This window comes from Lynx canadensis, chromosome A2, assembly GCF_007474595.2.
Source record: "Lynx canadensis isolate LIC74 chromosome A2, mLynCan4.pri.v2, whole genome shotgun sequence".
NCBI lineage: Eukaryota > Metazoa > Chordata > Mammalia > Carnivora > Felidae > Lynx > Lynx canadensis.
This window is the reverse complement of record NC_044304.2, coordinates 144,182,133-144,197,575: the sequence shown is the minus strand read 5'-3', so window position 1 is coordinate 144,197,575 and position 15,443 is coordinate 144,182,133. Positions and strand designations below refer to the sequence as shown.

The window sequence follows — 15,443 nt, the reverse complement described above, 5'->3', positions numbered from 1 at the left end:
TCTGGCATCACAGGTACCTTGTGCTGTGGAGGCTGCGGTACAGGTTTCTGTGCTGCGAGAATCCAAGTCAGTGAGCAGCATACTGAAGTCCACTTGAAGTTCAAGAACCTTGAATGGGAATAGGGGAAGAAGGGGACAGAGGAGTGGTGCCTTCCCCTAAACTGGCAACAACTCGAGCTTCCAAATATACAGGAGAGATGCGAGAAAACAATTGTGGGAACCCACCGCCAGGACTAATCATGGCTTCTCCACAAGGGGCCATCATATTTACGGAGCGTATCATGCTTGCTCTAGAGAACAAGTTCAGCAGACAGGGAGGGTATCTATGGGATTTCCCCAGGGTGGCAAATGCAGAGCCCAGCTGTGGGGCCATGGCTACGGTGTGAATAGAGCTCTAGTGCTAAGCAACCCTCCAGGTCACAGAAGCCCACGGGGCAGAACCATAGGCCTTGGCCTTGTGTGGTTGGTATAAAAGGGACATCAGAACGAAATTTGAGGCTAAGGGAGAGTAAAAGCGGGAAGGGCTATTGAAACAAAAAACAAACAAGAAATGAGCAATGGTGCCATTAAGGTACAGTGATGAGACAGAACAGAAAGGTAGCTGTAAAAGACTGGAATAATACAAGAATACCATCTAAACAACATGGGCCAGTAAGACATGAAAGGGAAACTAATTTAACACAGACCTAACTAACAAAGTCTCTGGGTGATGGGAGCGGCTTTCACCTTCTTAGTGGACAAACCAGTTTTAACTTCTCTTTAGCCAAAAAGAATATTATTATTTACCTCTTCCACTGGTGCCCAACTCCATGGGTAGTTAGGGAAAGATTACTTCTTTAAAGAGACCCTAGTGGTTTACAAAAGGAGGATAGCTTAAATACCCCAAGGGAAAGAGGACAGTGCTATTGAAGTACAAAAAGGCACTGAAAAACTAGGAGCTGATGGGAAAGGTCAGGAGGAGATGCTGGAAAAAAATCCGATTTATTTATTTTAAAGGAACACTTTGATCCTTTATATTTGCAAGTTAGAATCTCATTGGTCAATTCCCCAAGTGTTCATTTCACAATATACTACAGCAAGAGGGACCCCAAAATTTCACACTCTACCTCCTACCCCCAGAGCTAGTCTTTGGATCATTCCAGGCCCCTGCTTTAAGGAAATTCTTATCATTAATACTATGCACGTCCAACGAAATCATCATGGAGAGAGGAGGTTATAAGAAAGTGCGTGTGTAACATGAGCAAGGAACCAAAGTCCAAGTGAACACAGCAGCAGCTAACAGAAAAAAAAGACACAGGGGTTTACTGAAGGCAAGGAAGGAGAGCAAACAACAGCCATATGAACAGAGGACTTGCCATGACCCCGTATCATGAAGAGGCAGAGACATTCAGAGAAGGGAAACTCTATCCCAGGGACCTGCATAAGTACAACTGGAGAGGACAGGAGGCTGGCCCAGGCTCTGTCATCTTGCACTGCTGTCAACAGAGTTCCAGACTCCTCACACACCAGAGAGGAAAAGAACAGACATGGCAGGAAATGGAGGAAGAGGAAACAGACAGTGTGACTCACTGAGTACTGGTCCCGCACAAACGGAAAAGGAGATGGGGGGGGTGGTGCACAGGAAGAAGTAGTGTGCTGGCTGCAACCTGAGGAGTGGGGAGCTCCTCAGAACTGTAATTGATTTGTCTGATTTACCAGAACAACAGTAAGCCACGCACCAGCCCCATTTTATTGCCTGTTTTGCATTCTGTATCTGCAGGAGATCGTATTTATTACAGAGCAGGCTACAGCAAAAACAGTAACAAACCTAAGATAAGAAACAGCCTTATATTCCACTGACACGCACATCCCAACTTTTGTCGTCTGCTGGTGAGGGAGGGAGCGGAGATGGGATCAAGGAAAAACAAACCCCTCGAAGAATAAAAACGCGAACCTACGAAGTGAAATAACCACCACGTAACCATCCTCCAAATCAAATCAGATCTAGTGCCAAGTCTGTCAAATTCTTAGTTGGTTTCAAATTCATAGGAACATCCTGGCCTCGAGGGAAACCAGAGGATTACAGAAAGGACAACAATAACTTAAAATACCACAATTCCTTCATCTTGAAAAATGAGAAATAAAGGAAACTAGTAATTTCTTCAGGATCCAAATTACCAGACTGGCCATATTTTTTACCTTAGTGGTTACCCTGAAACCAGATGCAAATGATGCAGAAAAGCCAAGTTTAACAAACCCTTTTCCAAAAGGTGGGGTTCACTCAGTTGGTGGTATCCACAGATGCGTGTACCTTGTGGAAAATACAGCACTCCGCTGACATTAATGGCAAGAATCCCCTGTATTAACAAGAAAATAACAGAGAAAAGAACCACCCAAAAGTTGGGAGCTAACAACATTTTACAAAAATCAAAAAACCATAACAAGGTCACAATATGGGAAGTGGTACAAGAGGCTCTAATGGTGGAGCACAACACAAAGTTGAAAAACGTGTCACGTAGCCACTAGGCAGGCATCCAGTCCAGCCCCAGGAAGGAGCAGATACGAAAAGTCCTCCTGGCTTCATTGCCCAGAGGCCAGTGTCTCTCTGCCCAAAGCAGACACTCTTCTTCCCACTCCTGTGCTGGGATTATTCCCTTCCCACCACAGGAAGTCAGCTAAGCGGCCTTACACGTGCTGAGTCTTCATACAAGGCCTGTTAAGATACTCTCTGGACTTTTACACGATGAAACCATCTCTGAAAATGTAAGAGAAGAGGTATGGACAATGGGAGAAACTCAATGCTAAAAGCTGGAGACCATGAAGCCTAGAACAAATTTAATCATGACGCGACATCTTCTGTATAGCACATTTCTTGGGTGTGTTTAGGAGACAAAATGTGATGAGCTTATATATGTCTTTTGTTTTCATTCCAAGGATGTGTACTGGGATGAGAAGAGGCATTATGCATACATATCGGATCATACTAAGCTATTTTGGCAGTATGTTGCATGTCTGATCACCTCAACAAACACTTCCATTTATCATGACCCGCAACTAAGAGGGGGAGCAATGAAAGGTAAAGAGACCCAGTTAAAAAGAAAAAAGAAAAAAAAAAAGATTCAGAAACTCTTACAAAACCATTATACACGCGTGTATTTCATTGCCCTTATTGGGGGTGTTTTGTCTTGATCCACCTGTAAGCTATCTGCCTGTCTGACCCTATGCACTCACCTGTCGGTTGGACAGTAACGTGGCCAACATGCTTCAGGAAGCTGAAAAGCCATTCATCTCACTTAAAGGGCACAAGGGAACCCAACACACACACAGACTTAACACAACACGGTGACGGAAAGAAGGGGAGGTTAGAAACAGAGAGAAAAACTCCTCTATTACAGAGGGCACTTAAAAAAAAAAAAAAAAGCCTGTATTCAGAGCTGAATCATGTGTGATGGAGGCAGACAAGGTCATTCTGACATCTATTTAAATGGAACAGCCTTTTCACTTTCTCCCACTTGTTCAAGCTTTCTCTCTTTTTTTTTTTATTTATGCGGTAACTGAGGGAGATATAACTCACATGTTTTTTTAAATAACGTAAGAACAAACAAATTCTCCAATATCAATACAGAAAAGAAAATAAAGATATGTATAAAAATGAGCTCTAGTTGGGAAGGGGGGAGCGAAAAAATAGGAAGAAAAAAAATGAAGACAAGTTTCATTAAGACCGTTGCTGCAAAAAGGAAAACACAAGAAAACACCAAAACACAACAAGGTATAAACATGAGATTTAAAGATGGCAACAAAGATCGTTAGGACACCACGCTGGCAGGTGCCAAAAGCACAGCCTTGAAGCAAATGTGCTTCCATCTCAAATACCTGCCGAGGACTTTACCTCACTGCCAGTGGCAAATCTGAGCAAGAACATGAACTCCACAGGCCAAAAGGGAACAATATCCCCAAGGTTTAATTCATCTTCCAGAAAGCCTCGAAGTGTAGAGCTGACATAAGTTTTTGGATGGGCACATCTGGCCCGGGTATAAAGGAGTCACCATTGTGTTCTCCAAAACAATTATTTATAACTTCTTTCTCCCTGCAGTTGAACAGCCAAAAAATTGCCCTTTGATTACTCCAACATCTTCAACAAAAGAATATTAAGGAAAATACTGTTGAGAATGCCACAAGAGACACATGCAGCAATTATTACATATGCCAACAATAACTCAGCAAGGTAAGCCACAGGGAAAACAGGCCTAATACCAGCACGCCAGGAATCACACCTGTTAACAAGGAGCCTTAGCAGATACACCTTAGCCACCAGGTTTCTGGGCTTCAGAGGAATCTTAGCTACGAAGAACGTATATCAACATACCTCACTCATTAAGCAGAGGCACAACTTTTTAACAAAAGTCCACTCAACACAGGGAACACTATTTACTCTGTAGTCTGCAGTGACTGGTTACAGAGTAAGAAAAGCTCAACGGAATACCAATGCTTAAAATGAACGTGGTACTGCTATACCTAGGCAAGGGACTGCTGGCCAGACACATTTATAATACACGATCACAAGGAACAACAAGCAAAGTCTCAGCCAGGCTTGGGAACACAACATAACAAGAAGATAATACACTCTAATCCATCACTGCTGTGGGCTAGGCTGTGATCTAGAAGCTTGTTTATAGGAGTATTTTCTTCTGGGTGCCCAAGGCAAGCTCCCTGAGAATGCAAGCTAAGATTTACTAGCTGCTCCTCTGTCATCTCCCCTGGGCGATGTGATGCCCCCTACACATGACCTGGATCCCCTCCTTAACTGTTAAGTTACTGTGGAATTGAAATGGATGGTGTGTGTCCCAAGAGCAGAAGGTGAAGTGATGAGCCAACGAACTTTCCCTGGGCACCTGATGAAATCCACACCTGAGCCATTCACTCTTCCCTTACCCAGTTCTGTTTCTCTTCATTGCTGCTACCTGACACTGCTGTTTCCCTTCCCCACTTGCAGGTAAGGACTTTTATCAGTTTTGTTCATTGTTACATCCTTAAGTGCTCAGAGCAGTTCAGACACAGCAGGTATTCAAATACTTGTTGAATAAATGAATAAACACTCTCAACTAACAAAGGTATCTTCTTCAGTCAAGAGATCCTAAACGTGCAAGGGTAAAGTCCTATTCACTGAGTAGTCATTTGGACACAGCCCTTTGGGAGCTCAAAAGTATTCATGCCTTCCATCCTTCCGTGTCATCTGTGTGTATTAGCTCACAGGAAGCACACACCTTCCTCCCATTTCGAAGCAACCGGAGGGAAAAGAAGCCATAAGGAGATGACTACTAATTTTTAAGGTTGTCCTAAAATCTACACTTGACCTTTTCCCAGTAAGACTTTCCAGTCATCTGGGGAATTAAACAGGGATTTAAAAAGGAGGCAATTTTTTTTTTTTTTACTACAATTGGGAAGAAATATCTTCTAATATCTCCTAATCATTAAAACAAAATGGAAAAGCAACACAGTACCAATTCAGGTGAAGAGATAGACGGAGGTTTTATGCCCTAGTTTGAATTCTGCCTTTTCAGAATATAAAACAGGATCTCCATAGATGATAAGCAGCAGCCCTGGAAAAATTCACGTTCTGTGTCTAAAAACAAATGAGCTACAGAAAACACATAAGCTGAAGTCCTTTGGTGAGTAAGCAGCCAAGCTCTTGGCGCCTCTGAGCCACACAGCTCTATTCAGGGACACAACTCACCCCAGATATGTCTGCGACACGGTGGATAGGCACTTCCTTCTTGCTATGCAGTCCTTTGCCATTCTTAATAGCTCTGTAAAGGAAGAAGAGACAACCCGATTAATATACAAATCACATCAGGAAGGGGTAGGAAGGCGGGAAAAACGGGTGAGAAGAGAGGTCATTCACATGGAGGGTCTATCACCACACAAGTCACACTGCACACTGCTGAGGAGCCAGTCTCCGCAGGAGCGTTTGGTGGAGGGGAGAAGACAAGCCTGCTCTGCTAAGCCCAGTTACAAGTAGTTGGCGGCTAGTTTCAGCTAACGGTGTGACTGGTAATCAGAAAGAGCTTCTGAACTTGTTTCCAAATTAAAGGCATTGTTCCAGGCACAAAAGAAGAATCAGTTGGAAGAGCACACTCCTAAGAAACAGAAGTAATAATGTTTCTCTCTGCGTTTAATCACATGAAACATTTTAAATGCAAAATATGCAGCTAGTGTTCCAATTCTAATGGAAATAAGTTCCTCCCAGGTAAAAAGATAAGTTGCCTTGAATGAAGAAACACTGTACAGAAGTCATTTCTAACAGTGGGGGAAAATTAGCAAAGGCTACATAATTGACATTAAGCCTCATTTTAAATCAGTTACAGGTTATAATAACCGGATTTAGCAGGGGACTCTGTCACACATCTGACCACTGGTTGGTTTGCTGCAATCTCTCATCTTTTACCTCCTAATCCCTTGAGTGGTAGCTTCAGAGACAGAAGCCTAAGCATCAATGGGTGTGATCACTCATGTAACAGTGAAGGACCAGGGAACAAGACCTCACTACACTATTAGATAAGACCTATCTCTCTACTGCCAGACTCCAGGCCAAAGCAAATAACATTTTTGAGCTTAGAGAATAAAAAGTAGAGATTCGGGGGTGTACCCACTCTGCAGACTAGCTTTTTAGAGTTTTTGAATTCCAAAGTGCAGAGAAAACTGCCCAGACCAGGACAAGTATGTTGGACCTTCACACTACACACCAGCAACCACAGTGGACCTTCCCCCACTCAGGTTGTCACTTATTAATGACAAGCAGCAAAGGCCAGTACTCAGCAGGGGTTACTTTTAGGTCCTAACTTTTAAATCACACTAATCAAATGGGGTGGCTGTTTCTCTGTGCAGAGTGGCATTGTCTTAGTTCTTATATACTTGAGCTGTTACCATCTACCACTTGCCCCTTCCTCCAACCCTGGGGATCTCCCATTCAACTAATCTGAAATGCCTTCTATTCCAAAGAACAACGGTTTCCTTACCGTCTATACTTTCTATTCCATGGAGAGGGTAAGAAATGAAAGTACAGATGTTGAACAGGAAAAGCAAAGCAGAAGAGTCACTCTGACCTGCGCTGCTAACTGAATGAAAGCGCTTCATTGTTCCCCTGAATTCCCAAGGCTCTTCTTGAACTTGAATCCAGGGCTTCAGCCTTAGAAATTGCAAATGGGTCAGAATTTTCCATTTGCAAATTAGTCCAGTAATTTATAGTTCAGGGAATGTGTTAAGTGACCACAATGGGGCTGGTTTTCAAGCTATGCTTCTAGAACCTTGGGATTTGCAATCTAATGGCTGAGGACAGGAGGATGGTTATATGGAAAATCAGTGGCTTCAAGCCAGCAACAAATGTGACTCTTCTACCCCACAAAGCCCAGCATACAGCCTCTACCCCCAACAGGCTCTCCTCATTTTGCTACCATACACTCAAAGGAGCAGCCTTAAGAACAAGAAGCCTCAGTGAGGCGAGGCAAGCTCAGGCAAGCCCTGATTATAACTCACCTTCCTTTAAGGCCAGGCCTGCTAAGCCTTCTGCAAGTCCTCTGGGGCCACAAAATGCCTACAGCCTTATCCTCTTCTAACAACAAGGACAACCAAAATAAATGGACCTGCCCTATAAACAGACGGGTTCATGTGACAGCACGGCTGAACTTGTGGCCTTTCAAGGGGGCTGGAGAGCATTTCATAAACTACAAGGAAAAAAGAACATGGCCTGGGCAGTAAGTTAGAAAACAAAGGTTCTCGAGGCAAAAGCAGTGAGGTGATAAACCAAAAATTCTGTTTTCCTTTAGTGACCCCAAAGTAGTTTTGTGCCCAAAGCAGAAATCCAGGACTTAACCAAGATTCAGCATGCTTGAGGGAGAAAAAATAGTACCCTAAAGCCAGAACACATGAATAATAGTGTACATATGACATTTAAAAACCAAAATTCTTGGGGCGCCTGGGTGGCTCAGTTAAGTGTCAGACTTTGGCTCAGGTCATCAACTCACAATCCATGAGTTCAAGCTCCGCATCGGGCTCTGTGCTGGCAACTCAGAGCCTGGAGCCTGCTTTGGATTCTGTGTCTCCATTTTCTCTCTCTGCTCCAAAGCTCATGCTTTGTCTCTCTCTCTCTCAAAAATTAAACATTAAAAACAAAAACAAAGCCAAAATTCTTTAGAATTAAGTATTAATAAAAATTTTTGAAAAAAAGAAAAACTTTATGTTCTACCTATCAGATATTTATTTGCATTTAGACATTGATTTTGGAAAAATCTTCAAAGGCTTAATCTTACCAGATTTATGAGTGCTAAATTAGATCAGTTTCAGGCACATTCAAGAGGCAGTAAGAAAGCAGTATTTTAACATCATCATATATAAACTGAGCAATAGTTCTGTTAGCTCTTAAGAAAACAGTGGCAAAATGAAAGTTAAGAATTTGTAAACACTGAGTCAAATAATGCCCACCTAGGAAGCGCTGTAAAGCAGATGTGGTGCACCAGACCCAGGCTGCAAAGTAGAGGGTTCTCTGAGAAATTAGCTACATGGTCTAATTCAGCTTGGGTCTCCTTCCCTGTGCTGAGGCTGCTTTGGCTCCTGTTCTCAAACTGCTCCAGAAATGACCTGGGAGGCATCCCTGCAGACAAGCCTGATGCCACAGCAAGAGCTTCTCAGGAGAGCATCCGGGGAAAGTGCCCAGTGTAGAAGTTCATGTATGCGCCTCAAAGAGGAAAGGAGCAAACACCAAGAGTAGCGGGCTTGCCACGGTTCTTTGCCGAAGGACACAGAACATACATCTTGTTACAGGAATCTAAGTGACATGACTGCCTGTTAACCACTGCATAAATGGTAAATGAAGGGGAGATTCAGCTTCCACTGCTCTGTCACTACCTCTCAGTGGGGCCTCCCTGCATCTTATGTGACCAGGTTTCCCTGGGATAGGTTTGGGAAGCTTGGTCTTTGAGACCTGGGACAGTAGTGAAATAGCAGGTTTGCTTCCACTGAAACCTACTCCACAGAGCAAACACCTGACTCCCCTCCCCACACTCCCACTCCCTCTCCCTCTCCCTGCAGGCTGCAACCACAGCTCAACATCCCTTTTCATTAGGCAAGGAATGAAACTCCTGACTTCTAAACTTTCTCCTGCTGTGTCTGCTTAATAGCTGCTTTCTCACAAAAGCAGGCTGGTGCTCCGGCCAGCCAGGAGAAAGGAAGCAGTGGGGCAGAACACAGCCTGCTCCTCTCAGAAGCTTTCGTCTCCAGGAAGCAGCAGTACAAATATGGCAAAGCCAAGCAGTGTTGATAATGGACAGAAATCATCACCAGACAGGAAAAGGGAGTATATGTCCACATGCATACAAAGGGGTAACAGGGCAGAAGAGGGATGAAAACTCAGCTTTCTAGGGTGCTTCTAGAAGCCACAGTATTGGAGAGGAATCCCATTCCAATCACTGGAAAACATTTTTCTTTTCTTTTTTTTCTTTCTTCCTTTTTATTTTATTTTTTTAGTTTGTTTATATATTTGAGAGAGACAAAGACAGCATGAGTTGGGGGAGGGGCAAAGAGAGAAGGAGAGAGAATCCCAAGCAAACTCCACGCTGCCAGTGCAGAGCCTGACCTAGGATTTGAACTCTTGAAACCGTGAGATCATAACCTGAGCTGAAACCAAGAATCAGATGCTTAACCGACTGAGCCACCCAGGCACCCCAACACTTTCCTTTCTTTAAACTGCAAAGTTTGAAAATCTCATGTATGAGATGCTACTATCTCCCTACTAGAACTAAAAATATGAACTTTGCAAAGACAGGTGAGAACACTGAGATTACCTCCACTGCCTCAACACCACAGGATTAGGATCTTAGCACTTTTTTTTTTTTTTAAATGTTTGTTTATTTTTGAGAGAGAGAGGCAGAGTATGAGCAGGGGAGGGGCAGAGAGAGAAGGAGACACAGAATCTGAAGCAGGCTCCAGGCTCTGAGCTGTCAGCACAGAACCTGATGTGGGGCTCGAGCTCACGAACTGTGAGATCATGCTCCAAGCCAAAGTCGGACGCTTAACTGACTGAGCCATCCAGGCACCCCAGAGAATATCATCACTCTTGATGCAAAGGAACAGAGTTTGCTCTAAGGTTTTGGGATTCCATGCTCAGGCAGAAAAACCTAGGGCCCAAACCTCTCCAAGGCAGTTATGACATGTAACAGTTCATCCTGTGCCATAAACGGACCACAGTCTTAATTCCAAATCAATGGTGGTAGACTGTTATTTTGAATGTATATTTTTGAGTGATTACAAAGAAAGTCAAGGCTTTACAGTTAGACTCAACCTGACCCAATCATAAAACAGTTGTCTCATCAGAAATTCTTAAGTTGGGGTGGGGGGAGGTGCCTGGGTGGCTCAGTTGGTTAAGCATCCAACTCTTGGTTTTGGCTCAGGTCATGATCTCACAGTTTCATGGGTTCGAGCCCCACAATGGGCTCTGTGCTGACAGTGTGGAGCCTGCTTGGGATTCTCTCTCTCCCGCCCTCTCTGCCCCTCCCCCACTCGCTCACTAGCTCGCTCTCTCTCAAAATAAATAAACAACAACAACAACAAAAAAGGAATTCTTAAGTGGGGGACTTAAATGAGCCTCAAACTTAGGATGGGACTATCTATAAACTACCCTGAAATGGTAGAATTACACACGTGAATTTTTCTGGGGAACAGGAACTTCCCACACAGTTTCATAACAACTGCTTTCATACATAAAAGAGGTCTAAAGAAAACAAAGTGGTGGATTATAGAAATGGCATATAACAGAGAGGTAGCAGGGGGATGATGAGGCAAGGGAGGCTGTAGAAGTGAGAGAGATCAGGAGTTCCTGAATCCACAATTTCCCTTTAACAACACTTTCTCGGTAACTAGGAACCAAAATGTTTCTTAATTGCTTCGGCTTCATCACCTACACCCAATACTTCTTTCCTTCCTTCCTTTTTTTTTTTTTTTTTTGGTTTATTTCTTTATTTTGAGAGAGAGAGAGAGATTGTGCACAGGGGAGGGGCAGAAAGAGAGGGAGAGAGAATCTCAAGTGGACCGCGTGCTCTGGCTCCATCTCACGAACCATGCAATCTTAATTTGAGCCCAAATGCTCACCCAACTGAGCCACCAAGGCACCCCTCTTCCGTCCTAACTGAACTCACTTGGCCCTTTTGTAACCCTAGTGTGCCAGGTCCTCAGCAATTTATTCCAAGATAACATCAGGAAAATTAAACAGGTTTTTTTTTTTTTGTTTGTTTTCAATATTTATTTTGAGAGAGAGGGAGAGAACATGTGTACACAAGCAGGGGGAGGAGCTGAGAGGGAAAGAGGGAGAGGGGTGAATCCCAAAGCAGGCTCTGCGCTGCCAGCATGGAGCCAGCTCTCACAAATCGTGTGAGCATAACCTGCGCCAAAATCAAGAGCTGGACGCTTAACTGACAGAGCCACTCAGGCGCCCCAACATCAGGAAACTTTTCACTGGCTCAATCCCTTTTGATACTGCACGTCACGCTGATTTGACTGCACACACTGCTGCACGACTTCCCCAGAAAAATCCATTTTGCCATTCTGCTGCCTTCCTTTTACACCCAAAACAAAGACCGCCGGCCTGTGATGTCCAGTGAGAAATACAATGCTTGGTTTTTGTGGGCCTCTACCATACATTCGCAGTTTATGTCTTCACATGCTTCCCGTGTTACTCCTTCCCATCCAAGTAGGCCCACTGTCTCCAGGCCTCATGAGTGAAAGTTATTCATTACATGTGCCCAGGCAGGTCTGAACTACAGAATGAAGAGAGTTATATTGTATCCGTAGCAACAAGCTCGCCCCAAGCATTAATCAGTTACCACATCAGTGATACTTAACCTGGGGTCCTAGGTAAGCTGCAGTTTGTATGCTGGGCGTCTCTATGAAAGGATGGTAGAATCGTACTCAAATATATATAGTCATTACATTTTATCAATGTGAGTGCGCGTGTCACTCGGGTCAGCACGCCATCATGGAAGATAACACGCTACTTTCAAAGTTCACCATGTGCTCCTCTTTATTTCTTATAGGTAGACTTCCGGCCCTTTGAGGGTTAGGAGTCTGTCCGTAAGATTTGTGATGGTATTTGACACAGAGGCTATGTTCACATCGTTATAAACTCAGGGTCATCTAGTTCCGTTATTGTTTGCCAAGTAAAGCTGAACAAATGACTGGTGACTGACTAATGCAGAATGTTGAAAATATTTCAAATTGGAGACCAGGATAACGCCCAAGTGACTGTAGGGCAAAAGAGTGAGGTTTGCTGACTCTCTTAGATAGTTTCATGATCTATGCTCCCATTCTTAGGCATATTGGTTTTGCTCCCTGGAATGGTTCAGGCAGAGGAGCCTACAGCCTGGCCTCTGAACAGAAGCAGAAGTACGTCGAGGACTAGAAGAGACGGGCAGTGAAGTGAGAGCAAAGCTCTGATCACCATAAACAATGAAACAGAACAAAGTGGCAGGGTTGTATGAAATTCTTACCAGACAATACCGGATAGATGACTGAAAGGAAAAGAAAACAATTCCAACAGAAAAGGTTAAAAAGCAGAACAAAGAGTAAATAACTTGCTAAACTTCTAAAGCACCTCTCACTGTGCTTGAGGTCACATTGGTGAATACAGTGTTTCAGCATGAACCAAATATAGATATCAATGAAACACAGCAGCGATAAACAATTCCTTTGGCCTTTCTACTGGTTCCTTGGCAGCTGGAGAAAACAACAGGGTCCTGACACTCAGGAAATAAGATACAGAGCAGGCACAGGTGCACAATGGTAGGTGGGGGTGCTAAGATTAAGCAGCTGGATTTTCAACGAAATCAGAATTACTGATAAGAGAGACAGAAAAGATGGAGAGCACACAGACTGGAAATGAGAAAACTGAATCCTATGGTCAAGGGGAGGCAGGCAGACTAATGAGTCAGTAGGTATTATGACGCATTAAAGCAAATAACAAAGAACTCTTAGCCATCATCTCATCTAAAACTAATATAAGAAAAAACCAAGACACACGCTATTGTGCCAGGTGTGACAACAGATCTGCAGAGCTTAGGTAAGGGGGGTAGGGGAGGGAGGCAGATGGTGAGCTCCATGTCAGCCGACTATCAGAGAAGAGGTATCCCAGTGCTAGACTGCCGGGGAACACAAGCAAACTCCATTGTCCTAGATTAGGACCAAAGGACTGGGAGAGCTGGGTAGAAATGGTCAATATCAGTCTAAAGTCTTTTTGAAAGGACAAGGCCACAAAAAAAGGTCAGATCAGAAGCAATGACAGCTCAAAACTGCCCCAACGATAACTGCTTTTAAAACTTTCTTGATCACAAAGGCAATACATGGCCATTAGAAATAAAAACTGGTGAAACAATCCATAATTTTATTCCAAGATGGAAGCACCACTGACATAGTTTCTAAGTGCTGATACACACACCCATCCACTTATACTTTAAGAAAATTGCAGAATAGGGGCACCTGGGTGGCTCAGCCAGTTAAGCATCTGACTTCAGCTCAGGTCATGATCTTGTGGTCTGTGAGTTCGAGCCCCTCGTCCAGCTCTGTGCTGACAGTTCAGAGCCTGGAGCCTGCTTTGGATTCTATGTCTCTCTCTTCTCTCTGCCCCTCCCCCACTCATGCTCTGTCTCTCAAAACTAACATTAAAAAAGAAAGAAAATTGCGGAATAGTTTTGTAGTCTCTTTTTTCTGCTAGAAATGATAACAAAATGAATACTTCCTTATGTTACTTTTTACATCATTTCAATCGCTGAAGATAAATTCATCACATGGATGCAAAATCCATAATTTAATTGATCACCTATTGCTAGCTGCTTATGTGAATATAATACTATTATAAATGATGTCATGAGAAATAACTTTTCCTTAAAATTAAAAAAATTTTTTTTTCTTTTCATTTTTGAGAGAGAGAGCGAGCGAGCGAGCACAAGCAGGGGAGGGGCAGAAGAGAGGGGGACACAGAATCTGAAGCAGGCTCCGGGCTCTGAGCTGTCAGCACAGAGCCTGACACAGGGCTTGAACTCATAAGCTGTGAGATCATGACCTGAGAAGTCAGAGGCTCAACGACTGAGCCACCCAGGTGCCCCAGGAATAACTTAAATAAACTGTTGGGTGCTTGCCCAATCATTCTTTAGGATAAATTCATACAAGTGGACACATACACTGTGTCATTAGGCAACAAATATTGATAGTGGTTTCCATCTCCTTTTGCCAAGGTGAACCAGCATAACATGCCTCACCTCATGGACTCAGGGGATAAGACCTCTTTGATTTAGGTGCTTCTTCCCTATGCCTCCCAGATACCTACCTTATCTCCACTCTTACAACTATATTTGTAATGATTTAATTGCTCATCCAGATCCCCACGAAACCATGTGTTTGTTTTTATCCCCAATGTACTTGATGAAATATTTGTCACTGCAACATGAAAAAAAAAATCAGAGAAAGTTTTAATGTGTCTTTTGACTGAGTGAAAAGCAACAGACTCACTGTTTAGAAAATGGTTTTTCCAATGTGAGCTACATTTACTGGGACCTACTAGGAAAGATTCATTGCTGTTCCACTAGAGATCTGGCTCTCTGAACCTGACGCAGAAGCAAGAGGAATGGGAAGTAATTCTTCTGAACTTCTGTGCCCAAAGCTGGAGGGGGAGAGTCAGGGGCAGCCTAAGATAAAACAAAAGTGCACAAGAGAGTTTATAAGAAATTTAGACGCAAAGAATCCTGCAAAGAAAACTATGAAGCAGATTTCCTCTTCACAAGCAGCTATAAAATTCTTCACATTGATGTATCAGTGATTAATTATTCCAACTACAGTCATCCTGAGAGATTTCCAAGGATTAGAGCAAAAGTAGGATAGGGATGTTGGTAATAGAGACTCAGCTCTCCAACCCACTCAACCACCTGACATTGCAGATGAGCCAAATCAAGCAAAGCACAGCAACCCTCAAGATGACTTCACATTAAATTAGCCAAGAGCTGGTGGAGGCTACCCTGAAGGAATCAAATTAAGGAGCCATGAATGCAGAGTATGAGGAAGGGGACAGAGACAAGAGTCGAAGGGAATAGGCAGCTGTTTACCTGGCTTGACGGAGAACAAGTACGGCTGTGATCACAGAGAAGGCCCTGAGAGGCAGCGGAATCCAAAGGAATCCAAAGCTTCTCCATTCCCTGGCTTGTTCTCTATTACTGAGAACCATGATCTTAATTCCAATTATAATAAAGATTATTAATCGTCCATAAAAGGACACCTATTTCGACTTATTTTACAGTGGTCAGGAATTGGGCAGTGCTTCTCAAATTTTAGTGTGTACCACAATCACCCAAGGTGTATGTTCTAAGAGATTGCTGGGACTCAACTCCAGAGTTTCTGATTCAATAGGTCTGGGGTGGGGGAAATTTTGGGGA

General features: G+C 43.4%; 1 protein-coding gene across 1 annotated transcript in view; it reads right to left on the bottom strand.

Annotated features, from left to right (window-relative positions):
• Positions 1-15,443, bottom strand: part of SND1 (staphylococcal nuclease and tudor domain containing 1) — a 425,897-nt gene that overhangs the window by 169,121 nt on the left and 241,333 nt on the right. Inside the window, exon 14 of the mRNA XM_030308365.2 lies at positions 5,714-5,786. Within this exon, the coding sequence (XP_030164225.1) occupies positions 5,714-5,786 (73 nt within the window). The remainder of the gene's footprint in view (positions 1-5,713; positions 5,787-15,443) is intronic.